The following is a 27021-nucleotide window of genomic DNA, read 5'->3' as shown; positions in this document are numbered from 1 at the left end:
TAAACCCGAGTGCCGCCGTACACTGCAATCCACACGTGTGTAGGCTTCCTTACCTACACTAACGGAAGGCAACGGGGATCTTTCTATGGTATAGTGAGTGCCAGAGTTTGAAGATATATATATATATATATATATATATATATATATATAGATGATACACATACACACACACATAGAGATTAGCTAGATGTATTTACTTACCTCAGCCCTGCAGACATCTGACAGAGGGATTGGCTCCACTTTTAACATTGGTTTATCCTCAACAACAGTCTGCACTTGAAGCAGAAGCCGACCAGAATATGACACACCTTCACTCTGGTGAGTCCACAAAAGAATGCAGTTATAAGGAAAAATGTCACTTTTTCCAAGTATCCAATGGTCCCAAGCTAACATAACTGTAACCACATAATATGATCCAGCATACCAGTTACTTATACCCCTTTCACACCACAGTTAAAACCCAGGTTATTGCTGGGTGGCTGAGTGGTCGACACGGGTTAAAAGAACGGTTAAACCTGGGTCACCCTGTGTAGAAGGGTAAGGGTCATTGGGTAGACCCAATTTAGGTCACCCAATGCATGCTGACCTTAACCCCTTCCTGACAGAGCCAGTTTTTGCGTTCCTGACAGAGCCCTTTTTTTCAAATCTGACATGTCTCACTTAAGTGGGGATAACTTTTTTTTGCTTTTACTTATGACAGTGATTTTGAGATTGTTTTCTCGTGACACATTGTACTTCAAGTTAGTGGTAAATTTTCGTCGATACAGTCTGTGTTTTTTTGTGAAAAATACCAAAATGTCGGAAAAAAATGGAAAATTTTGCGATTTGCAAAATGTTAAATTTTCTGCTTGTGAGACAAATAATCTTACCACTCAAAATAGTGAATAACTAACATAGACCATATGTCTACTTTATGTTGACATCATTATTTCAACTTCCTTTTAATTTTTTGGGACACTAGGAGGCTTACAATATGAATAGCAAATTCTCAAATTTTCAAGAAAATTTCAAACACTGATTTTTTTAGGGACCAGTTCAGTTCTGATGTGACTTTGAGGGACTTGTATGTGAGACACCCCCATAAATGATGCCATTTCAAAAACTGCACCCCTCACAGTATTCAAAACAGCATTTTGGAAGTTTGTTAACCCTTTAGGTGTTTCACAGGAATTAAAACAAAGTGTAGGTGAAATTTCAAAATTTCTTTTTTTTTGCAGAGTTTCAATTTTAATACATTTTTCTAACGAATACAGTAGATTTTACTAGAGAAATGTGACTAAAAATTGATTCCCCCAATTCTTTTGTTTTCATAAATATCCTATATGTGGCCCTAGTGTGCACGGTGACCAAACCACAGGCTTCATAATAGAAGGAGCACCTACTTGATTTTGGAGCCTCCTTTTTATGAGATTATTTTTTTAGGCACCATGTAGGTTTCTAGGCACCATAAGATGCTAAAAGTTAGGAACCCCCCCACAAGTGACCCCATTTTGCAAACTACACCCCTCAGGGAATTCATCTAGGGGTATAGTGTACATTTCAAACCCCCAGGGGTTTCACCAATTTTGATACAACTGGGCTGTGAAAATGAAAAAAATTAATTTTTCATTTTCACAGCTCAGTTGTATCAAAATTGGTGAAACCCCTGGGGGTTTGAAATGTACACTATACCCCCTGATGAATTCCCTGAAGGGTGTAGTTTGCCAAATGGGGTCACTTGTGGGGGGGTTCCACTGTATAGGTGCTTCAGGGGTCATTCAACCAGAATCTGTGCTGCAAAATCCAAAAATCACTCCTTCCCTTCTGAGTCCTGCCATGCACCCAACTGGTATTTTTTGGTCACATGTGAGGCATTGCCGTACTCGGGAGAAATTGGGGCACAGATTTTGGGGTGCTTTGTCTCCTTCATTCCTTGTGAAAATGAAAAATTTTGAGCCAGATCTGCATTTTTGTGTAAAAAATGTAATTTTTCATTTGCACAGCCCAGTTGTACCAAAATTGGTGAAACCCCTGGGGGTTTGAAATGTACACTATACCCCTAGATAAATTCCCTGAGGGGTGTAGTTTGCAAAATGGGGTCACTTGTGGGGGGGTTCCACTGTATTGGTGCTTCGGGGGTCTTGCTAATGCGACATAGCACCCACCATTCATTCCACCAGAATCTGTGCTGCAAAATCCAAATATCGCTCCTTCCCTGCTGAGTCCTGCCATGCACCCAAATGGTATTTTTTGGTCACATGTGAGGCATTGCCGTACTCGGGAGAAATTGGGGCACAGATTTTGGGGTGCTTTGTCTCCTTCATTCCTTGTGAAAATGAAAAATTTTGAGCCAGAACTGCATTTTTGTGTAAAAAAATGTAATTTTTCATTTTCACAGCCCAGTTGTACCACAATTGGTGAAACCCCTGGGGGTTTTAAATGTACGCTATACCCCTAGATGAATTCCCTGAGGGGTGTAGTTTGCAAAATGGGGTCACTTGTGGGGGGGTTCCACTGTATTGGTGCTTCGGGGGTCTTGCTAAAGCGACATAGCACCCACCAAAATTCCACCAGAATCTGAGCTGCAAAATCCAAATATCACTCCTTCCCTTCTGAGTCCTGCCATTTTTTGGTCACACATGAAGCATTGCCGTACTCGGGAGAAATTGGGGCACAGATTTTGGGGTGCTTTTTCTCCTTCGTACCTTATGAAAATGAAAAATTTTGAGCCAGAACTGCATTTTTGTATAAAAAAATGTAATTTTTCATTTTCACTGCCCAGTTGTATCAAAATTGGTGAAACCCCTGGGGGTTTGAAATGTACACTATACCCCCTGATGAATTCCCTGAAGGGTGTAGTTTGCAAAATGGGGTCCCTTGTGGGGGGGTTCCACTGTATAGGTGCTTCAGGGGTCATTCAACCAGAATCTGTGCTGCAAAATCCAAAAATCACTCCTTCCCTTCTGAGTCCTGCCATGCACCCAACTGGTATTTTTTGGTCACATGTGAGGCATTGCCGTACTCGGGAGAAATTGGGGCACAGATTTTGGGGTGCTTTGTCTCCTTCATTCCTTGTGAAAATGAAAAATTTTGAGCCAGATCTGCTTTTTTGTGTAAAAAAATGAAATTTTTTACACCAAAATGCAGTTCTGGCTCAAAATTTTTCATTTTCGCAAGGAATGAAGGAGACAAAGCACCCCAAAATCTGTGCCCCAATTTCTCCCGAGTACGGCAATGCCTCATATGTGACCCAAAAATACCATTTGGGTGCATGGCAGGACTCAGAAGGGAAGGAGTGATTTTTGGAGGTGGAATGAAAGGTGGGTGCTATGTCGCATTAGCAAGACCCCCGAAGCACCAATACAGTGGAACCCCCCCACATGTGACCCCATTTTGGTCACCAGCTTTGGGAGGGGGGCTGGCGCTGCGGCTGGTGGGGGGTTGGGAGGGGTGCTGGCGCTGCGGCAGCCGGGAGGGTGGGAGGGAGGGGGGGCTGCCGGGTGGGATGGGGGGGGCTGGCGATCGGTGGTGATCGGTGCTGTACTTAACAGCACCGATCACCACCGATCACTGTGTTACCGAGCGGCTTAGCCGCCGGTAACACAGAAAACGCTGCAATTGGCTGTTCACATTTGAACAGCCAATCGCAGCGATCGCCGCGAGGGGGGATGTCTGCTGTCAGGGACAGCAGACATCTCCAAACTGTCACCGCGTCTATAGACGCGGTGACAGTTTAAAACCATGACGTATATATACGTCTTCGGTCGGGAAGTACCTCCCGACCATGACGTATATATACGTCATATGTCGGGAATATCTTTCTATATATATATATATATATATATATATATATATATATATGTGTGTGTATGTATGTATGTATATATATATATATATATATATATATATATATATATACATATATATACACACACACACACACACATATATATATATATATATATATGTGTGTATATATATGTACACATATATATACACACACACATATATATATATATATATATATATATATATATATATATATATATATATATATATATATTTATTCACTACATATGTTTATTTTTACTGGGCAGCTTGGTGCTGCTGCTGCTGCTGCTGCGGGGGGGGAGGGGGAGGAGGGCAGCGCTGCTGCGCTGCCTGCTGCCGGGGGAGCCGGGGACGCTGCTGCTGCTGCTGCGGTGAGTGCCCGGCGGGTGCGAGGGGGGGGCTGCACATCGGTGGTGATCGGTGCTGTACTTGACAGCACCGATCACCACCGATCCCTGTGTTACCGAGCGGCTTAGCCGCCGGTAACACAGGAAACGCTGTGAATGGCTGTTCAGATTTGAACAGCCAATCACAGCGATCGCCGACCGGGGGGGGCACCCCTGCCCCCCCTGGGCGGCGAGGGGGGATGTCTGCTGTCAGGGACAGCAGACATCACCTAACTGTCACTGCGTCTATAGACGCAGTGACAGTTAGAAACCATGACGTACATTTATGCCATGTGTCGGGAAGTACTTCCCGACCATGACGTAAATGTACGTCAAATGTCGGGAAGGGGTTAATAGGGTTGACCTAATGACCATATTCCATGTACAATGGGCGACCTGGGTTTAATGTGAAAGTTCCGGACCCTGGTCAGACTTGGGTCCGACCGGGCACTGCGATGTGAAAGTGGTATTACTATCAACTATAAACCCTCTTTAGCCATGTTGTGATCTATCTCACCATTCCTTCCTGATTATTTTTTGCACCAAGAAACTCAAGAGGACTTCCGTAAAGAGTCAGAAAACTTGTCCCAAACGTTGGCAGAAAGCCTCTGTTTTCTCCTGCTGAGAAGATAAAGGGAGCAAATAAAGTAACAAAATGATCCTGCACATTTCCTGTGTGTAATAGATACAAAAGGAGGTGTTTCACACATAGCGCTCAATGTATAACCTCAAAAATAAAGATAAATATCACCATTTGTTTCCAAAATGGAATTGGAGGACTCAATCAGGGTGACTTGGTGACCTAAAATGATATCCACCAAACCTTACAGTTTGATTCTTCCTCTAGCACAGAGCTATGAGGGATGAGGGAGAGAGGGAGATTGCTGCTATTTGAGGGAGTCTCCTGCAGAATGCAGGAAGGTAGGCAGCTATGCGGCACAGGCAGAAATACACATCTATGTTCAATAAGAAAAAGCGACTCAACCTCATAAGAAAGCCTCAGATGACTCACTTTTGCCCTCATGTCCTGTGGATGACACCTGGAAGATACACAGGGAAGTACTGCCAAGTGCAACTGCCTGACCCAATGATTCCCTAAACAGGAAGAATGATATATAGTATTAGCCTTGACCACCCTAAAACTGAATTGTATATTCATTTCAGTTGTTTATACTTTATTTTTTTTTTTAATTGGGAACAATGGGCCTGATTTGGAGGTGATGTAAACCAATGGTTTATGTACATCTATTGTAATGGGCATGTGAACAGGACCCATTCTGAGCATGTACAGAAAGGGTCTTGTATCCTCTCACCCAGTAACCCATGAGCCACAGTCCGACTGGCAGGCGGCAGTCATATCTGGGTAGCGTTCTGAAAACTGGAGCGCGTTGCCCCATCTTTTGGGATTGGCGAGGCCAGGTCCTGCTTCTTTGGAAGCAGATCTCGTGGCCCTATTTTGCTCAAGACAACTTCCTCCTATGGCTTTTACTGATTTTCAGAGTGTTTATCTGAATCAGGCCCATTGTGTACAGACAGCAAAAAGGGGAAAAACCAAGGAAAGGGGGGTTACAAGGGATAAACTGTAAATAATTAAATAAACTGAATAGTAAAACTCAATAGGACTTCTCTGCTCTCTTCATAGATAACACAAGACTGACATTGGTGACATATACACCAGACAAAAATATAACAAACATAAAATAAAAATAATGATAAAAAAACTGCAAAAACTGAATAGTAGAAAAGATTACCACTAGGCGCTCGGGATATAGATAATGATTCGATTAAATATACAAATATATAAAAAACTTTATTACATGAAAAATGACAAAAATATATAATTAAAAATAAAATAAAAAAAGAAATAAACCTTAAAGAAAAATAGATAAAAATAAATGAGGATAAAATGAATAATACATTTACTCAAGTAGACAAACTATTGTGCACTGTAAACAAATTGACATCAAAGATATACACATAAAATTATTTAGTCAAGTTTCCGCCTGGTGTTGATAATATATTTAGGCAATTGGTCAATTAGAGACCCTTCATTAGTATAAACCCAGTGGTCCACTTTATGATTGACATGACTGACATTGGTGACATATACACCAGACAAAAAAATATAAGAAATATAAAATAAAAATAATGATAAAAAAACTGCCAAAACTGAATAGTACCTTAGTATTAAGGCCCGATCTCAGTTTTAGAACAGGATACATATGTAATATATGCATGCTGTAGACATTGCTGTGGTAAAGTACCTCATTTAGAAATAATTCCAGTTTACAGGTGACATTTTGTATTTTTTTAAAAACCATCTTGCGCTGCAAATAGAGAAAATCAGAATCGTTTGGACAGATTTACTTTTGGGATGGGGTACGCTCTGGGGGACCACGTTACACTGCAGGAGGGGGAGATGCAAGATGTGCAGGAAGATTTAGATTTAAATCACAACATGTTGCATACTTGGCCTATTTGCTCCTAACACTAAAATGGGTCCAAAGTGTAAGATGTAACTAGTACAATACGTTTACCCACCAATTGTACACGGTCAGCTGGATTTGTTCACACATTGTAGGAAACTGCAACACACAACATAAAACATATCAGATGCTGGCTCTGACCCTTTAGTGCTGAGGTGAGGAATGCCATGTGACATTACAAGGTAAGAAATCACCTGTACAGGAAACACCAGCATCTGATCCCACACAGGGTTGCTGTTCTTCTGGACCACGTTAGTTTTCAGCTGAGGTAAAAAATAAAGTATTTTTAGAAATAAACATCCTTCTCATTAAAGGAAATGTTGTCATGTCTTGTCTGTGTGTCGTATGTGAAATGGTATGTTATATTTGCAGCTACCAAGTCATTGTCCAGTGTAATATATATATATATATATATATATATATATATATATATATATATATATATATATATATATATATATACACAATGGAAATATATATATATATATATATATATATATATATATATATATATATATACACAATGGAAATAAACTGAGTCACTCCTGGGGTCTTTTGGATGAAAAGGTGCTTTATATGATAAAAGCAAACATATGCACAAATGTCGACGTTTCAATACACTGAATGGTATTTTCTTCAAGACAGCATATGTAGTATGACTTACCCCGCACGGCGGCGGGGATACAATACATGTAAGCGCTCGGCGGCGCATAGGCATATAAAATATTAAGTCATACTACATATGCTGTCTTGAAGAAAATACCATTCAGTGTATTGAAACGTCGACATTTGTGCATATGTTTGCTTTTATCATATAAAGCACCTTTTCTTTCATCCAAAAGACCCCAGGAGTGACTTAGTTTATTTCCATTGTACCTACATTTCACTGTAGGCACCCGGGGCATTTGCACCGAATATATATATATATATATATATATATATATATATATATATATAAAGGTGTAGGTACCTGCACTCGCACACACCTGAGTCAGCGTTTATGGGGTGCCCAAAGGTCACACCTAGGTGTGCCAAACATACAGTCCAGATTCTCTGAATAGAGAATAATTGAACACTCTCCAATGTATAAAAAACTTTTTGTAAATTTATTCACAACATGTGAGAAAAAAGTGATGCTTTATAAAAACCAAAAACATTTTTTGGCGTCCTTTGACGTTTCGATCCCGCTCGGTGGATCTTTATCTGTTGGAAACTTCCAACAGAGATAAGGTCAAAAAAAGGCAAAGTCAAATAAGGCAAAAATGGGGTCACCAGTTTAGAGGTCTATCCGCAGCTGATGTCAGAGACCTACTGGCTAGCTATCCTGTGCTGGGTTTATATACCCAAAAGAGCACCAAAAAAATCAAATAGAGAGATCCTCCCCTTCCGCACGCCCATTAGCGGAGACACCCGGTGTCAGTACCAGATCCGGACTTCCGGTATCTGGAACGCATGCGGCCACCCGGTGACATGCAAGCGGTTTCCATAGTACCGCGTCATCCAGTCTGTGCTCAGTCCGGGGTTCTGCCTGTGTGCAGCGGGGATCAGGCTTTTTATATAATATTATGCGCACCATTACATCCCACATTCTAGTAGTGCTTTACATGCTATATAAAGTGTCCCAAGGAGACAATTTAAAGAACAAAATGAGGTCACATCTGTGCAGATATGCGTGTGAAAGAGAGGCAATACTAGCGCATGGGTATAAGAAGAGAACAGTGTCAGAACACTGTTAAACGTATAAGACGAGGTGGATAAGTGCAGTATGGATGGAATATGCATTCTTTTGGACGTGGGTATTACCGGGACTGAGGATATTACACAATCCACATGTATACTTATATCAGAGGACAGTGCAGAGAATGATAATCTGCTCAATGGGCAAATATGATGGTTACACAAATTGAATAAGAATATGACATAATAAACCATGAGAGAAAATATGAAAAAAACGAATAAATGAATGAAAAAATCATGAAATTTTTTTGAATGAATGAACGATATCAATAATAACAAAAATTAAAAAAAAGAAAAAACATTTTTGAAAAAAAATATTTTTAAAAATTGGAAACAATGGAAGAATCAGAAAAATATGGGAAAAAGACTTGTGATAATAAAAAAAAAAGGGTACTTCATGACTTTCACGGCGCCACTCTAGATAGGACAGATAGGATACTATTTGCAGAAAAAAGGAATTTGGTAACTAGTCGCACAGGAAAAATCTGATGTAGACCCCTATATCACTGATATTAGCAACGTTGCTATTCACCCGGGGTGTGCTGCCACTAAGACAGGAGATTAGGCATACATATACAAAAAAGAAAAGACTGTCATTTCTTGTGGCGCACTAGGAATATTGAAGAAAAACAATTGTAAAATGTAACTTTTAATAGTATCTCATTTTAAAAGAACTGCGACATATAAAAAAACATTGACCATAGGAGGTACGTGAAAAAAGTAGGAAACTTTTAAAAAAGGGGATATAATCCTCTTATGGTGAACCCCAATATGCCTTCCCCTGTCTAGATCGGTTAAGGCGTCTTATATTATGTATCCGCTCACCTGCAGAGGGCTGTATGGTATCACTGTTATGATAAATAATTTATACAAGTCCTCTAGCAGTGAGTCACTTAATACCCACTGTGTGAGACCATTCTATTCAGGGTAAGTGCTCTCGTGAGGCAGTAGAAATAACAGCGAGTGGTGTTATGTGTAAATCACACGCTATTTAAGTCAGCGTTAATTACCGTAAGTTACTGTAATAAAACATACATCTCTGCTTTTATAAAGAAATTACACCACAAATTGGATGTGTGACATTCTTTCTTATATTATCAGTTTTACGTTTTCAACCACTCTCTTAGAGTCATTAGAGCGGGAGAAGTGTAGAAAGAACAGTGGTGTAGTAATTCTCCTTTATTAAAGTCTGGATTTATACTGTTCGTCCCTAGTCCCAGTATTCTGGTATACTAGGCAGACTTTGTCTGGAGAGTTTGTGCATATACAAGGGAGTTAAATGTCTACTCCTCAAGTATCCCTAATTAGGGCGTATCCACTGTTACCACACAAATAATATGAATGCTTGTTACCACATAATTTTTAATGATATTGTTTCAACATTGAAGGGTTACAATCTATCAACATTGGATTAAATGGATAAGTATCAAGCATCAAAAAAGTACTGATAAAAGATTTGGTTCATAGTTCATGCCACATAACGTTTTTATTGTTGCCACACATGGATTTGAAATTTCAGAGGTTAACCGCTCAAACTAGTTTTTTAATCAGAGAACATTTTCTCTTTATGTAGTGACCGTCTGTGTGCCACTGCATGAGTTCATGGTTTAACGGTAATTCTCGCGTCTTTCAGTTTTGCCAAAACTGACAATATGAGACCACTCGCTGCTGGTCAGTGTGCGCACACGCCGGCGTCTGAAGGGGAATCGAGGTCAGTGAGAGTGACACTTCGATTCTTAAACCCTTTCAGATCCGTGTGTCGCGTTGCTACACACTGCAGTCAGGGCTGATTACACTCGGTGTCTGCACCTCCGTGCTACATACACCCTGCTTCTCTGAGTACGTGGTCAGGGTCTGACCCCACGTCTCTGGCTAATTGCCTCTCAATGCCTCTGGGTAGCGGATACCATGCGCCCTCTAAACATATACAAAATACATTTCAGTGGGGAAGGGATATTGGGGATTTACACACTCAGAGAGTGTCTGGTCGACGCGCGTGTCGCCTGGACCAGCTTCATCAGGACCTGATGAAGCTGGTCCAGGCGACACGCGCGTCGACCAGACACTCTCTGAGTGTGTAAATCCCCAATATCCCTTCCCCACTGAAATGTATTTTGTATATGTTTAGAGGGCGCATGGTATCCGCTACCCAGAGGCATTGAGAGGCAATTAGCCAGAGACGTGGGGTCAGACCCTGACCACGTACTCAGAGAAGCAGGGTGTATGTAGCACGGAGGTGCAGACACCGAGTGTAATCAGCCCTGACTGCAGTGTGTAGCAACGCGACACACGGATCTGAAAGGGTTTAAGAATCGAAGTGTCACTCTCACTGACCTCGATTCCCCTTCAGACGCCGGCGTGTGCGCACACTGACCAGCAGCGAGTGGTCTCATATTGTCAGTTTTGGCAAAACTGAAAGACGCGAGAATTACCGTTAAACCATGAACTCATGCAGTGGCACACAGACGGTCACTACATAAAGAGAAAATGTTCTCTGATTAAAAAACTAGTTTGAGCGGTTAACCTCTGAAATTTCAAATCCATGTGTGGCAACAATAAAAACGTTATGTGGCATGAACTATGAACCAAATCTTTTATCAGTACTTTTTTGATGCTTGATACTTATCCATTTAATCCAATGTTGATAGATTGTAACCCTTCAATGTTGAAACAATATCATTAAAAATTATGTGGTAACAAGCATTCATATTATTTGTGTGGTAACAGTGGATACGCCCTAATTAGGGATACTTGAGGAGTAGACATTTAACTCCCTTGTATATGCACAAACTCTCCAGACAAAGTCTGCCTAGTATACCAGAATACTGGGACTAGGGACGAACAGTATAAATCCAGACTTTAATAAAGGAGAATTACTACACCACTGTTCTTTCTACACTTCTCCCGCTCTAATGACTCTAAGAGAGTGGTTGAAAACGTAAAACTGATAATATAAGAAAGAATGTCACACATCCAATTTGTGGTGTAATTTCTTTATAAAAGCAGAGATGTATGTTTTATTACAGTAACTTACGGTAATTAACGCTGACTTAAATAGCGTGTGATTTACACATAACACCACTCGCTGTTATTTCTACTGCCTCACGAGAGCACTTACCCTGAATAGAATGGTCTCACACAGTGGGTATTAAGTGACTCACTGCTAGAGGACTTGTATAAATTATTTATCATAACAGTGATACCATACAGCCCTCTGCAGGTGAGCGGATACATAATATAAGACGCCTTAACCGATCTAGACAGGGGAAGGCATATTGGGGTTCACCATAAGAGGATTATATCCCCTTTTTTAAAAGTTTCCTACTTTTTTCATGTACCTCCTATGGTCAATGTTTTTTTATATGTCGCAGTTCTTTTAAAATGAGATACTATTAAAAGTTACATTTTACAATTGTTTTTCTTCAATATTCCTAGTGCGCCACAAGAAATGACAGTCTTTTCTTTTTTGTATACAGATAGGATACTAGATAGGATACGATTTGTATGCGATTTGACATAAGATATCGCATAAGATATAGGATAGGACAGATAGGATACTAGATAGGATATGATTTGTATGCGATTTGACATAAGATATCGCATAAGATATAGGATAAGATTTACTATCCATTTCATTACCCCACTATCCACTAGGGCGTGGAGTTGATTTTATATAGCGTGGCGAGCGCAGCGAGCCACCGAGCCCGAAGCGTGGCGAGCGCAGCGAGCCCCGCGAGGGGACACGGATGTTGTTTCAAAGCAAGTCCCCAATATCGCATGCCATTTGCATGCAATTCCATAAAATACATTCCGTGTCCCCTCGCGGGGCTCGCTGCGCTCGCCACGCTTCGGGCTCGGTGGCTCGCTGCACTCGCCACGCTATATAAAATCAACTCCACGCCCTAGTGGATAGTGGGGTAATGAAATGGATAGTAAATCTTATCCTATATCTTATGCGATATCTTATGTCAAATCGCATACAAATCGTATCCTATCTAGTATCCTATCTGTCCTATCTGTCCTATCTAGTGGCGCCGTGAAAGTAAAGAAGTACCAAAAAAAGAGTCATTGAAGTTCTTTATGGTGGAACCGATCACTCCATCATGGTTAGGTAAATTGTCCAGCATCAGTGTGGGATGCACGAGATGTCCATATTATAGTCCAGTGTAATTTCAGGAAAATGGACAACGGGTTGTTCTCATATATTCCCCTAGGGGAGATTGTGTCCAGTTGGTGTATCCATCTTCTTTCGCATTTGCGTAGTTGTAGGGTCCGGTCACCCCCTCTTGGAGACGGGGGGATCCAATCAGGCGACATCTCAGGGTTGAAGTCTGGTGACCAGCCTGTAGGAAGTGGCGGGGGACTGGTTGTTCAGCTTTCTTGGTTTCAATAGCTGCTCTGACAAAGTGCAGATGATTGGCCATCCTCTCTCTGAACTTTCTAGTAGTCATGCCAATGTATGCTAGTCCGCATGGGCAATGTAGAATGTAGATGACGTGATCAAGTTGACAATTCAGTCTGTATCTGATCGAATAGGTTTTCCCGTGTGGGGGTGGGGGAAAGATTGACCTGCCAGCATGCTGTTGCAGGTTGTGCGCTGTAGCAGGTTGTGCGTCCAGTGCACCGGTAGCATCCTGGTTTCTTACTGTGCAACCAAGTGATACCCACGGTGTCTGTGGAATTATATATATATATATATATATATATATTTACTCTCCGTGCTGGCCCGGCACTCCGACTCCCCAGGGGTTAGCTTGCCCAGTTGCCCTCAACCCAAGCAAAGCTGCTTGTCACACACGACTCCAAATAAGTAGCGGCACTCTGAGACTTGTGAAAGTGATGAAACAGGTGAATATTTAATCTGTCAACATGTTTCGGGGCGGATTCCCAGTCTTCTCCTGAAGACGGGGAATCCGCCCCGAAACATGTTGACAGATTAAATATTCACCTGTTTCATCACTTTCACAATTCTCAGAGTGCCGCTACTTATTTGGAGTTGTATATATATATTTATTTATTTTTTTGGGGGGGGGGGGGGGGGGGGGAATCCGCACTCACAGCCAGCCCAGGTCATCAATTGGGGTGCTTAACTAGAGTGACAGTCAATGTGTCCCAATAATAATCCGTATATGGGATGATTAATCCACGATAAGCACTCACCAGTAAAAACATCAAATTTTTTATTTCGTACTTGTTACAACATAGAAATCTAACTTTAAGGATTCTCAGATCCTGTAGGTCGACGTTTTGGCCACTAGAGGGCCTTTTTCAAGACAGCTCCAATACTCACAACTGCACAGTTCAAGAATTTCAAGTATATATATATGTGTGTGTCTAGTGTCCGTGACTCTCCGAAACACTGCCATCTGCTGGCAGAGAGTGAAACTACATCTCTTTCTCACACATGCACACAGAAGGAAGCAGAGTAGATTGTAAAGATTTTGCTTCCAGCAGCCTTACTAGTTCTGTTATATCATTACTAGTAGTCCCTTTGATCCCCAGTGCTATTGTCACTCCAGTCATTCCTGTGAATCCGTGTTATCACAGGCTCGGAGCATCGCTGCTCTTACCGTCTTGCCAGCAAAGGTAACTTTCACAAATGGATTCACTGTCATCTTTGTAGGAGAGTGGAATTGGAAGCTCTTGCCAGAGAAGGTCAGCAGAGAATGGCGCACTAAGGTGAGAAAGAGATACGTGGGGAAGAAGGTTACATAATGTACAAAGGGAAAGCAGGAAAAGGTAGTAATCTTACAGCATAGATGGGGATGAGTACAGTACACGTTTTTTTTGCCATATTTAATTTAGAGAATGTCCCATTACACATATTTTTGAAAAAAAGAAAAGACTTCCGACATTCAGAATGAATGACAAACAAGAGGATGTTTTTAGCAAAATGATAAACCTAATGGGTGCTAGTACCCTATATTTCTGCAGAAATATGAATCCATTCCACTAGTAGCTTAATATAAACAAAAAAAATCCAGGGCAAAAGGGAACTATGCTGTCTAGTACCATTACTTCTTATCGCAGAGCCATTGGAGAGGAAGCAGTTATGAAAATCCCGGGCCAAGGGCATGGAGTACAGTGATAACATTGCCTCTAAACACCTACCAGAGAACCAAAATCTAGCCATAACACCACTCATGTAGCCCAATAAAGAATAATAAAGGCTTTTTCTGCATCCAGCGATAACATCACAAATGGTCCCGATTCCATAATATTTACAGCTCTCTTGGTGTTCTCATTATACCTGATCTAAACTGACCAGTTCGGGAATCAGAGGATAAATAAATGTATACATTATCATGGTATGGTAATGTGACTAAGGTTAGGGTCCTTCCTTATTATACGAGCTTCCAACATCTGAGCCAGGAAAGAGTCCATTGTGGATCCCACTTCAAACACCGGAATTGGTATCAACTCTTTCTGGAAAGCTATAGAAAAACTGTAGGAGTAGCCATCGGGCCCAGGGGTTTTATCCCTCTTATGGGACACTACTGCACAATGGACCATGGCCACTGATTAAGTGGAAATAATTAGATGAGGTCCTCTCACAAAATAGCAAGTTGTTTAAGGACAGATGTGTTGTGGGGGTGGGATTTATGACGGGCCTCTAAGACTACAATTGTTGTCTCCAATTCTCCCTATTCTTTGTGCTTCTTAATATGAGGGGCAATCTGAATGGCTTCTGTATTATGAAATAGAGGGGAAGACAGTGGAGATGGTATATCATAGAGGAGAGGAGAAGCCAGTGGAGCTGACATATCATAGAGGAGAGGAGAAGTCAGGGAAGATTGTAAATCATAAGGGAGTGGAGGAGACAGTGAAGCTGGCATATCATAGAGCAGAGGAGGAGTCAGGGGAGATGGTAAATTACATATGAAAGGGGGAGTAAGGGAAATGATATACAGTATCATAGAGGAGGAGACAGTGGAGATGGTATGTCATATCATAGACTAGAGGAGGATCCAGTTGAGCTGGTATATCATAGAAGAGGAGTCAGGGAAGATGGTATATCATCAAGTTGAAAAGAGTCACATGAGATGGTATAACGCAGAGGAGAGGATGATTCAGCGGAGGTAGTATATAATAGTATAGGGGTACAGTCAGGGGAGATGATATAATGCAGAGGTGAGGAGGAGTCAGGGGAGGTATTATATCATAGAGCATAAGAAAAGTAATGGGAGATGGTAGAAACATAAAATTTGACGGCAGATAAGAACCATTTGGCCCATCTAGGCTGCCCCTTTTTTATCCTTCAGGTAGTCTCAACCCTTTTTAATCCTTATTTCTTTGTAAGCATATACATATGCCTATCCCAAGCATGTTTAAATTGTTCTATGTCTTAGGGGGGTATTCAATGTCAGGGGCACGGTTGTCGAGCTAGCGCGACAGCCGTGCCCCTGTCCCGTTCTGGGTCAGCTCGCCTGGAGCTCGGCAGTCAGGATTCAATGTCCCGGCCGCCGAGCAGCGAGAAGGGGGCGTGGCCGCGACTTGATGACGGAAATAGACGAGCTCCGGCCGGGAGCTCGCCTATTTCCAGCTTTTCTCGGCAGAACGAGCCCGGCAGCTTGTGATGTCAGGCTCGTTCTGCGGAGAAACCCTGTTCAATGCTGTCGGGGAAGACAGCATTGAATAGGGCCCCGCAGCCATCTCCCCCATCGAGAGATGGCTGCGGGAGGTCGACAAAGATTGAATACCCCCCTTAGCCTCTACCACCTCTGATGGGAGGCTATTTCACTTATCCACTACCCTTTCTGTAAAGTAATTCTTTCAAACATTTCCCCTGAACCTACCTCCCTCCAGTTTCAGTGCATGTCCTCGTGTTCTATTACTTATTTTCCTTTGAAGAAAATTTCCCTCTTGTACTATGTTAAAACCCTTGATATATTTGAAGATTTCTATCATGTCCCCCCTTTCCCTTCTCTGCTCCAAACTATACATGTTAAGATCTTTTAGTCTTTCCAGGTTTTAGTTGCCCTTCTTTGTACACTCTATAATGTATTTATATCCTTCTGAAGATATTGTCTCCAGAACTGGACACAGTATTGCAGATGAGGCCGTACCAATGACCTATACAGTGGCATTATTACTTGTTTTTTTCTGCTACTGATTCCTCTCCCTGTGCAACCAAGCATCTGACTAGCCTTCCTCATTGCTTTGTTACATTGCTTTCCTGCCTTTAAGTCACTTGAAATAGTGACTCCTAGATCTCTTTCCTCAGTAGTTTCCATTATAGTACATTTGATACTATATTGAGCCTTTGGGTTTTTGTGTCCCAAGTGCATGATTTTGCATTTTTTAGCATTGAACTGTAGTTGCCATGCTCTTGACCAATTCTCAAGTTTACCTAGATCATCAGTCATTTGATTTACCCCTCCTGGTGTGTCTACTCTGTTGCATATCTATGTGTCATCTGCAAAAAGGCATACTTTCCCTTCAATACCATTTGCAATGTCACTAACAAAGATATTAAAGAGCACTGGTCCAAGTACAGATCCCTGGGGTACTCCACTGGTAACATGTCCCTCCATAGAATGCACTCCATTTACTACAACTGTCTGTTTCCTATCCTGCAACCAGTATATTATTTGCAATCAAACCCTATACAACCTTAAGAAGTATGAAGTAAACTCAGTCCCAGCTTGTGTAGATGATAAGAGTATCATACTAGATTTGACTCACTTTTTGGAATGTCCTCCCCTCTAAGAATCTTCACACGTACACTGGCAACATGAGTGTGGACTAAAGAATGAGTGAGCAGGTTGGATTCCACATCATCATCATCGGGCATAGTTTGATCTTCTACCTGAAAAGTGCACACGACATAACACTACTCAACCTCTGCTGTTTTTGCTCTGAATCAGAGACTTTACATAAAATATAGTCAAGTGCTCCAAAACTGAAAGCTTGGGTCCTGATTTAGAGTACAGGCCAATGCCCCCATAGCTGCAACTGTGTAGAAAGCAGCTGTACGAAAATATGCAAATGTCGCAGCCACCTGAATTTGGATTGAAATTACCACCAGCAGTCTTGCAATTCCCAGTGGCTGTGTTCAAAGTGAATAAACAGAAGAGAAATCTAAATTAAATCAATATTTGATTTTTATAGCAGTGCTGTGGGGACACGCCCCCCTTTCCTCATCTATTATGGTTTTTAAGTCACAGATGTTGGAGGGTTCTAGGAATGCCAATCCTGGGGACATTTTTTCAATCCTGGAAGTGTGGAGGTACGTTTGGGAGCAGGAAAGTGGCGGTGCGGCCGGCTGGCTGGCTGAGCAGTGTGACCTCTGATCAAGTCACATTGCGCAGAGCCGAGAGACGGGAGCGGGTGCATGACTGCACAGTCTAATCCCCAAAAATTGGAGTTTTCAATCTCGGGATTCAAATCCCAGCATATTTATGGCCACATCCCGGGACTGGCCACCCTATTATGTATAGTGCAGTGATAACAGATCATCCTACAGTAAACAAACAATAACAAAACAATACAGTACACAAAAATCTTTTTATGTATTTCAAATATACTTCTTGCTGCAGCTTAACCTTCACAATCCCTAACAAACTGTTCTCTGACAAACAGTGGGTAGGAGTCTTACCGGGGCACAAGCATCAGCTACAAGAACAAACAGGCTGACTTTCAGATAACCTCTCACCCCCGAGTTTACATTGTCTGGTTCATAAAGACTTAGCCATTTTCTCATTATACTATGACCTGTGAAGAACACAATAGTAAGTAAACTAATGATGGCAAATGGAAATGAGCTTTACGGCTTGTAAGACAAAACAAGTGATGGATAGAATGATATTTATTTTTATTTTTTCCATAACTGCATTTGAAATTGGCTTGAGTATCAGTGCAATATAGTTGAGCAAAGGACCTACAGCAGCGGTCCCCTAATGCGATCCTCAAGGCACCCCAATGGTTCAGGTTTAACGCATATCTGTGGCAGAGAACAGATGGTCAAACCAAGATGACTGAGGTACTAATTATGTCACCTATGGCCAAGCATAGATTGGATATACCGAAAACCTGGGTGGCTGGGGTGCCTGGAGGACAAAGTGTCTAGTTCAGACCTGATCGCAGGACAAATCTGTTTTCAAAATGGGCAAAACCATGCTATACTGCAGGTGGGATAAATGTAACATGTGCAGAGAGAGTTAGATTTGATTGTTTGTGTGCAGGGAAAATATTGGCTGCTTTATTCTTATACTGCAATTTTGATTTCAGTTTGAACACACCACACCCAAATCTAACTCTGCACATAAAATGCACATGAGCCCTTATGCAGATCTGATCGCAGTAAAAATTTGTCCGCAAAATGGGCAAAACCATGTGCACTACAGGTGGGGCAGATACAATTTGGGTGGGGTGTGTTAAATTTGGGTGGGGTGTGTTGAAACTGAAATCTAAATTGGAGTGTAAAAATAATGCAGCCAGTATTTACCCTGCACAGAAACAAAATAACTCACACAAATCTAACTCTCTCTATACATGATACATCGGCCCCATCTGCAGTGCACATGGTATTGCCCATTTTGAGAACAAATTTGTACTCCGATCAGATCTAAATACGGGCCATGGTTTTGCCAATTTTGAGAACAAATTTGCCCTGTGATCATGGGCCAGATTCAAAAATACCGGGAACGGGGCGAATTCGGGCCTATTCCGATGTTTGGGGGTCTGCGCATGTGCAGACCCCGGCAACGAACAGCTTTGGCGAGTTACACACTCACCGGCCTGTTCGTTGCAGGGAGGGAGGGCTGGGAGCGGATGGGGGCTGGACACTGGACCATGGAATGCCAAGTGTTTTATGGGCATCCCCATGAAAATGCGGGCAGGCCGATGCCTGCCAGGGGGTGGGCGGCTGATGTCACAGGACAGGTTCCTGTGATGGGGGAGGACGGTCGTTCGGACAGCCAGCATTAAGCTGGATAAGCACTAAGTTGAATAAGGCCCCAAGTCTGAATTAGGCCCCATGTTTGGAAACATCTGACCTACAGTATAAATCAGGGGTTTACAGCTTCAGGTACTGAAGAAAGGAAAGTTATGAAAAAGTGCTGGTAATTGCTAGGATAATATCTTAAATACAGGGAGTTATCAAATGCTAAAATCATTTACTAATATAAATACACAGACCATTCCGAGTACTTCAATGGACATAGGGCCTAATTCAGTAAGGATCACATGTGATAAGGGTTATATTTGAATATTCAACAGGCATGTTTCCATTCATGAGCAATCCTGTCATTGTGGTAATTATATTCCAACCAGCACATACCTGTAGCATCATACACACTACCAATGTCCATCTGAAAAAATACAATCCATTATTTAGAAATGCAGCAATAACTTACTGCAGAGCATTTGTGGAAATATTTTACTAGACTTCAAAAGTGATAAGTCCCATTAAGTAATATCCCCAGATGCGTATGAACAGGGCACAAATCAGGATGTCTCAACAATTTGTTGGACCAGGAAGGAGCTGATTGTTGGGAGCATCCTAGGAATATGTCAGGTGGCTCTTTGGCAGTTGTATAGGCTAAAAGTGCTGATTCAGATACTCTGCACTCCAAAACCAGGTGCTACTGTGCCCGCAACAGTGCCACCCGCTAGGCCATACATTATACTCCCACACCTCTAGTTACAGCATTGTTCATGACATCCAGCAAGAGAAAGAGTCTCCTAAAGTCAGAATATGCTGATTAAGGTGGAGATCTAATGCTACCTCAGGCTGACAGAAGGAAACATAGAAATATAGAAACATAGAATTTGATGGCAGATAAGAACCACTTGGCCTATCTCATCTGCCACTTAGGGATTTGTCTGTATGACTATCAGTCTTCTTGAGAAATTATATATATCATTCTGCAGTGGCCATTTTATTAGTTACACCTTTCTAGTACCAAGTAGGAATTCCCTTGTTACCAGAACAGTCTATATTTTTCATGGCACATTTAGGCAGATTTATGCCACATACCCTCTATTCCAGCGGTTCTCAAACTGTGGGTCCTGACCCCAAAGTGGGTCCTGACGTGCTCAGCATGGGGTCACGACTCCATGTTGCTGACCATCAGGATGATTAATTTTCTAATCTCAGTCAGTGGTTCAAGGAGTCTGAAAAGTTTTTTGAATTGTCTGTTATGTTAGACTCCTCCCATCATTTTGTGCCTCCACAATGCTGCCATATATGTGCTGTCTGCTGACTACACATGTGATGTGATGACCTTCTGCAGTAACTTGCTGGGGTCCTGTAATTAATTTTTATCATCTGATGGGGTCCCAGAGCAAAAGAGTTTGAGGACCCGTTCTCTATTCTAACACATTTCAGGAGAGCTCTACTGGATTGCAGAAACCGAGAAATATAACCCTAGGGTTACTAGGAGCGCTGGTTCTATGTATTCTTAAAAGATCCAAACCACTGTGCACTATTGCTGCCCCTTGCAAGAGGTTGTGTGCCTCAAATCAATACAGAGAAGAAAAAGAAGAACATACAGCTTACGCTTGCAAGGGCTTTCAATGGGACAACGGAGGAAGCCGCTGACATGGACACGCAGGTGGAGAAACGCGTTTTGTAGCTGCATCTAGCTGACTGACCCGGTGACCGCATATCCATTACCACTGAACACACATCTATATAATCAGTTTAGCACCTGATTGCCGTGGCTGGTAAAGCTCTTTTCCCCAGTACCTGGAGCATACCTCTGATTATAGGAGGGAGGACTGTTCACTTCATACGGTGGATAACATCTGAGCGGAATTACAACTACAGCCAAAGAGACTATCTAACCTGTGCGGGACTGGTAAATATGAGAATATGCCTTGCTAACAGCTGACACTTGATGCCTTGATTTAAAGCCATTTGTTGCCTCTTACCAGAATTGAGTGAATATTCACCAAGCCTCTGTATGTTATGTGTTGTATGTCTTGTGTCTTTAGTATTGAATTGTAAATGAAGTGCACTTCTCATTTTTATATTATATGTACGATGTCTTTATTTTTTAAATAAATGTTATATTATTGAAATAAATTGCATATTATTGTGCTGAGCACAACTGCGCCCCTTGAAAGCACGTGCAAGCGGAAGCTGCATGTTCTTCTTTCCTTCTCTACTGAATTGAGATGTGGTGACTGCAGACGCCATTGGGGTACAATGAACTCATGTTCCTGGTACCAGCTATGAAACATGGCACGATGCCCTGCCGGAAGCAGCCATTAGAAGATGGGAAAACACTTTTACATTTTATTTTTAAATTATACATGGAGAAAATGATAAAACAATGTTTTATTATTATTATTATTATTATTATTATTATTATTATTATTATTATATATGTGTTATTTTGTTGCTATTCTTTCATAGAATATAAATTAATAATACTTACCAAATCTGGGTTACATAATTGATCGTTAAGACAACTACTCTTATACAGTTCTGCTGACAAACAGTAGAGTAATATGTATACCTACTTTGAATACACCAATGACAGAATTATTCCTGGCTGCATTTGAGTTCAACACCTATATATAAAGAGAAACAAGAGTGATAGAATAAGTCCATGTCCAGAACCGATGAGAGTCCTTCCGGCCAGGGCCTGTAACTATACACAGGACGGGAGAAGAGGCTTATTTGTGTTGGAAGAATAGTCACTTCCATGCTTGTGAGGGTGGTGGAACCACAGTGAATTATGGGGGTGATTCTCTAACACTGGGAACGGCGCAAATTCATCCCTGTTTTGATGTTTGGGGGTCTGTGCATGCACGTATTTGCGCATGTGAAGACCCCAGCAACGAACAACTTCCGCGAGTTACACACTGGTCAGGCCATTCGTTGTGGAGAAGGAGGGCCGGTGACGGAGTTGGACCATGGGAATGCACAGTGTTTAATGGGCGTCTCCATGAAAATGCTGGGCATCCCCAAGAGTTCGCTGATAGGCCAATGCCTGACAGGGGGGAGGGGCTGATGTTACAGGATGTCAGCCGCCCACCCCATCTTTGTCGTTGCATTCATAAATAAAAGTCAGTGTTCACTGACTTTTATTTGCGAAGGCGAGTAATCATTTGATGGTCGGTGGCAGGTGACGTCTCAGGCGTTTGGTAAGCTGCGATGTTCACAGCTTACCGAGCCAACCTGAATCATTGCCTATGAATGATAAATGTGTTCAGTGATGTGGAGTAAAGCTGCTGAGACAAGGTCCTTCTGCAAACAACAACAATACCTGAATGTCTATTAGTTCTGCAAACACTTCCGATGGCTTTTGGTGGAAATCTTGGCTGAAAATCTGAAGACAGACAATGACAACCTATATTTACCTCACAGCCCTATAAATATATAGGGTACTCTTTACCTAGAAGGGCGCCCGTCGCGGGCATCGCGGGTACCCATTGAAACCCATGTTAAACATGGAAATCGTGTCGGTCGCGTCGCGGCCGTCCATAAATGTACCCGCGATGCCCGCGACGCGATGCTCCCGATTTCCCATAGGAATCAATGTTAAAAGGCGCGATGGACCCGATTTTAGTGTTAAATGGCTCAATGGACCCGATTTGGCCATAGAAATCAATGTTAAATGGGCCACAGAGCCCATTAACCCTTAAATGTCCCCCCCAATTTTTAACGCCACCCCACGATCCACGCAAACCCGAAGCGTGGCGAGCGCAGCGAGCCCGCGAGGGGCGGCGGTACGCGTCCTCCGACCTTTTCATGCCCTACTATCCACTAGGGCGTGGAGTGAGAATATAATAGTGTGGCGAGCGCAGCGAGCCACCGAGCCCGAAGCGTGGCGAGCGCAGCGAGCCCCGCGAGGGGACGCGGATACCTTCACAGTTATACGCGTCCCCTCGCGGGCTTCACAGGTGTCCGTGGCGACGCCGACACCTGTGAAGCCCGCGAGGGGACGCGTCTACCTGTGAAGGTATCCGCGTCCCCTCGCGGGGCTCGCTGCGCTCGCCACGCTTCGGGCTCGGTGGCTCGCTGCGCTCGCCACACTATTATATTCTCACTCCACGCCCTAGTGGATAGTAGGGCATGAAAAGGTCGGAGGACGCGTACCGCCGCCCCTCGCTGGCTCGCTGCGCTCGCCACGCTTCGGGTTCGCGTGAATCGTGGGGTGGCGTTAAAAATTGGGGGGGACATTTAAGGGTTAATTGTGCTTATTTGGGCTCTGTGGCCCATTTAACATTGATTCCTAGGGCCAAATCGGGTCCATTGAGGCATTTAACAGTCAAATCGCGGTCAATCTGCCTTTTTAACATTGTTCCCTATGGGAAAATCGCGGTCATCGCGGCCATCCCGATTTACCCGCGATGCCCGCGATGACCGCGATTTTTACCCCCGACGACCGCGATTTCAATCGCTGGCGCCCTTCTAGGTAAAGAGTACCATTAATAGTATTAAATATTAATACATTGTATTGTTACCAAATCAAGCACAGAACACTTCATATTACCAGCACTGCAGAGTGGGCCTAACTACGGCTGCTAATACGAATTCCGTACAGGCTGCAGAGTGTAAAAAAAAAATATATATAGAAAAATAAATTAATAAATAAAAAAACAGCGTGGGGTCCCCCCCACAGCTGTAACCAGCACCAGGCTGAAAGAGCCGGGGCTGGTAATAAAAAATCAGGGAACCCGGCAAATAGGGGTTCCCCGATTTTTTAAAACCAGCCCCAGGCTCCAGGTCCAGGGCTTGTTCCCAAAATACGGGGGACAAAATGACTAGGGGTCCCCCGTATTTTAAGAACCAGCCACAGGCCAAACCAGCCAGCAGGGTAATGCCACAGCCGGGGGACACATTATATAAGGTCCCGCGGCCAAAGCATTAACCCTACCGACCAGTCAGCCTGGCCAGGGGTCCTGGGGGAGTGGGGACCCCCCAGTCCTGGAGGGGGGACCCCCCCCCAATAAAGGGGTCCCCCCCTCCAGGACTTACCTGACCAGGCTGAAGCCTGGTGCTGTCCTCGATGCCCCTGGGCGGTGCTGGGACTTGGAGAACCACAAGTCCCAGCATGCGGGCATTAAAGGGCCCGCTGGCACTTGTAGTTCCACAGTACAAGAAATAGTTAAATAAACACACTGACAACCCTGAAGTAGTCCAGGTCTTCGCAAAACAAAAAATCTCAAGTGTCCCGGCGGTCCCCTGTCGCAAACTAATAACATTAATGTCTAGGGGCAGCGTGACTGCTAAATCCACACCCTGTAATGTTACTACATGTTTAAAATTTGAAAAATCTAATTTACATATCTCAGAGCAATGCAGAAATGTATGTTATTCAAAGTGAACACTGGTACTGGCCTCATTAAAATACGGATCACTGCCTCGCTGTACTCGGGTTAAGTGAACTTTTTTCCCGACCCGAACTTTCACCACGGGCTTGATATTACTTCCGTACAGTTGTCGCGCAGAGATGATTCGAACTTGAACCTAGAAAAGGACATTGATGAAAGGGAAAGTACACACACACACACACACACACACACACACACACACACTGATGTCAATGAAACCAAACTGTCACACCAGTGGCGGAACTTGTGAGTGGTGGGCCCAGGTGCAAAAGTACAATTTGGGCCCCACAACAGTGGGTGACAGTGGTACAAGCTGTTGGTCTAGGCAGTAGTGGGCCCCTTAGTCCTCAGGGTCCCCGGTGCAATGCACCTGCTGCACCAATGGTAGTTCCACCTCTGTGTCACACTCTGTTCATCTTTGAAAACCCACTGTCTCCTGCTCACCCTTAAGTCTTGCACTTTGTCCATGAGACCTCGCTTTCCTTGAAGACATATATTCTGTTTTTTCTTACAAACTGCAATGCATCAGAAGCAAATTCATAATTATAACTTACTGTACCAATAATTTTAGTCCATTCTAGGTAGGTGGGGATAGTCAGTTTTGTTAGTGGAGCTAACTCGCCTGGCTCCTTATTTAAGTATGACCTTACATAGCCTCCAACGGGCACTAAAAACCCACCTGTTCATCACAGCCTACCCATCCAGAACACAACCAATTCTCTTGGCGGCTAGCCTCACCGTCCTGCCCCAGCCTTCTCATTCTCACTACCTTCCATAGCCAGTCACCTGCTTACCAGCTCTATTGTATGGTGCATGGAGATCTGTAATGCCTCACAGCACTTTGATAGAGAATAATAGACACTGTTAAGGTGTAGAAACCATAGGGCAGATGTATTGAGCCTGGAGAAGAGATAACATAGCGTGATGACACACCAGCCAATCAGCTTCTAACTGTCATTTCTCAAACCAAGCCTGTAACTTGATAGACAGCAGCTAATTGGCTGGTGCGTTATCACCTTCGATTTGATCTTTTCTCTGCCCCAATAGTCTTCTTCACTGGAGTGATACAGGACACAGCTAGCCTTGTCATGCCCAATTCATTTCAAAGCCAGTAGAGATGTAGCACAGCATGTAAAATACAGTATGACTACATTAGTGTCCAAGTACAAAACCTGGATGGTACATGCAGTAACATAGCTCAATATCAGTCTCCAGTCACTGGTTTACTGCCTGTTATGCTAAATCTGGCTTGGCATAGTGACCAATATACGGATGATAGGTAAACAGTATATAGATCCATAGTCAGTTGGCTGTCCCTCTATGATTGACACTTGACATACACTAGGTCAATACAAGCAAAAGGCAATGCTCGACACATGAGTGTTTCATGATTCTTTTCTTTTGTTGGACTTTTTCATGCTTTACGATCCACGCAGACTACAATTGGAAGCACGGCAATGCATACACGCTACACTAACTGGGGGTCCATGTCGACAGGTTTTGACATCAAAAACTGTGAAAACTCATGTTAACCTTTTCATGTGTCTACCTTTTTCCTGACAATCTTTTGCTTGTGTCATCCTTTTCTATGTTGGCATTTTGTGCATGTCAACCTTGTATGTTTGACCTATTGATTGACAACCTAGACATGTCATTGCAGAATCTAAAGTGTCTCACCTTCATACAGACTGTGCCTGGTATTAACTTCTTCTAAAGTGCATACAATGTTATAGGTTATGGTATTCTGAAATGAAACAGACAATTACGTAACATGTCGTTCACACCAGTCCCTTACCCATTGGAGCCTACAGTATACATTCCATACAACACCCCCATACACATTACTGTACATCTTAGCAGCCAGCTAACCTAGCAGAATGTATTTGGAGGATGAAAGAAGTCGGCGTGAGGGCCGTTCAAGCAGAGGGCAATAACCTATAAGAGGGGAAGTTCAGCTACTGGGACCAATCAGGTAATAAAAGCACCTTAGTGTCCAAAGAAAATCATTCACCTATTATTTATATTTTTCTGTGTTATTTGGGGGGTTATTCTGGTTCACTCCTTCTTGCAAATTCCTGGTCAAATGGACAAAACCATGTGCACTGCAGGTGGGGTAGATGTTACTTGTGCACAGAGAGTTAGATTTGGGTGGGGTTTTACTTCAAAGTGAGATCTATATTGCAGTGTAAAAATAAAGCAGTTAGTATTTTTCCTGCACAGAAACAAAAAAACTCACCCAAATCGAATTCTCTCTGCACATTTTACATCTGCCCCCCTGCAGTGCACATGGTTTTGTCCATCTTAGAAGGAAT

At 42.8% G+C, this 27021-nt stretch overlaps 1 protein-coding gene across 6 annotated transcripts in view; it reads right to left on the bottom strand.

Annotated features, from left to right (window-relative positions):
• Positions 1-27021, bottom strand: part of FER1L5 (fer-1 like family member 5) — a 101972-nt gene that overhangs the window by 52803 nt on the left and 22148 nt on the right. For all 6 annotated transcript variants that reach the window (XR_014473569.1, XM_083184602.1, XM_083184606.1 and 3 more), the window contains exons 6-19: positions 26387-26453; positions 25154-25224; positions 24717-24845; positions 22639-22701; positions 21890-21940; positions 19701-19731; positions 18018-18133; positions 17105-17228; positions 13990-14093; positions 6877-6945; positions 6738-6781; positions 5209-5291; positions 4714-4817; positions 202-315 (exon numbers count right to left, since the gene is read on the bottom strand). Coding sequence is in view for 5 of the 6 variants with exons in the window: in XM_083184602.1 (XP_083040728.1) it covers positions 202-315; positions 4714-4817; positions 5209-5291; positions 6738-6781; positions 6877-6945; positions 13990-14093; positions 17105-17228; positions 18018-18133; positions 19701-19731; positions 21890-21940; positions 22639-22701; positions 24717-24845; positions 25154-25224; positions 26387-26453 (1170 nt within the window). In the remaining variant the exon portion in view is untranslated. The remainder of the gene's footprint in view (positions 1-201; positions 316-4713; positions 4818-5208; positions 5292-6737; positions 6782-6876; positions 6946-13989; positions 14094-17104; positions 17229-18017; positions 18134-19700; positions 19732-21889; positions 21941-22638; positions 22702-24716; positions 24846-25153; positions 25225-26386; positions 26454-27021) is intronic.

The sequence above is a fragment of the Crinia signifera genome, chromosome 4 (assembly GCF_055691185.1).
Source record: "Crinia signifera chromosome 4, ASM5569118v1, whole genome shotgun sequence".
Taxonomy (NCBI): Eukaryota; Metazoa; Chordata; class Amphibia; order Anura; family Myobatrachidae; genus Crinia; species Crinia signifera.
The sequence above is the reverse complement of the archived record's forward strand: the minus strand, read 5'-3'. Positions and strand labels throughout refer to the sequence as shown.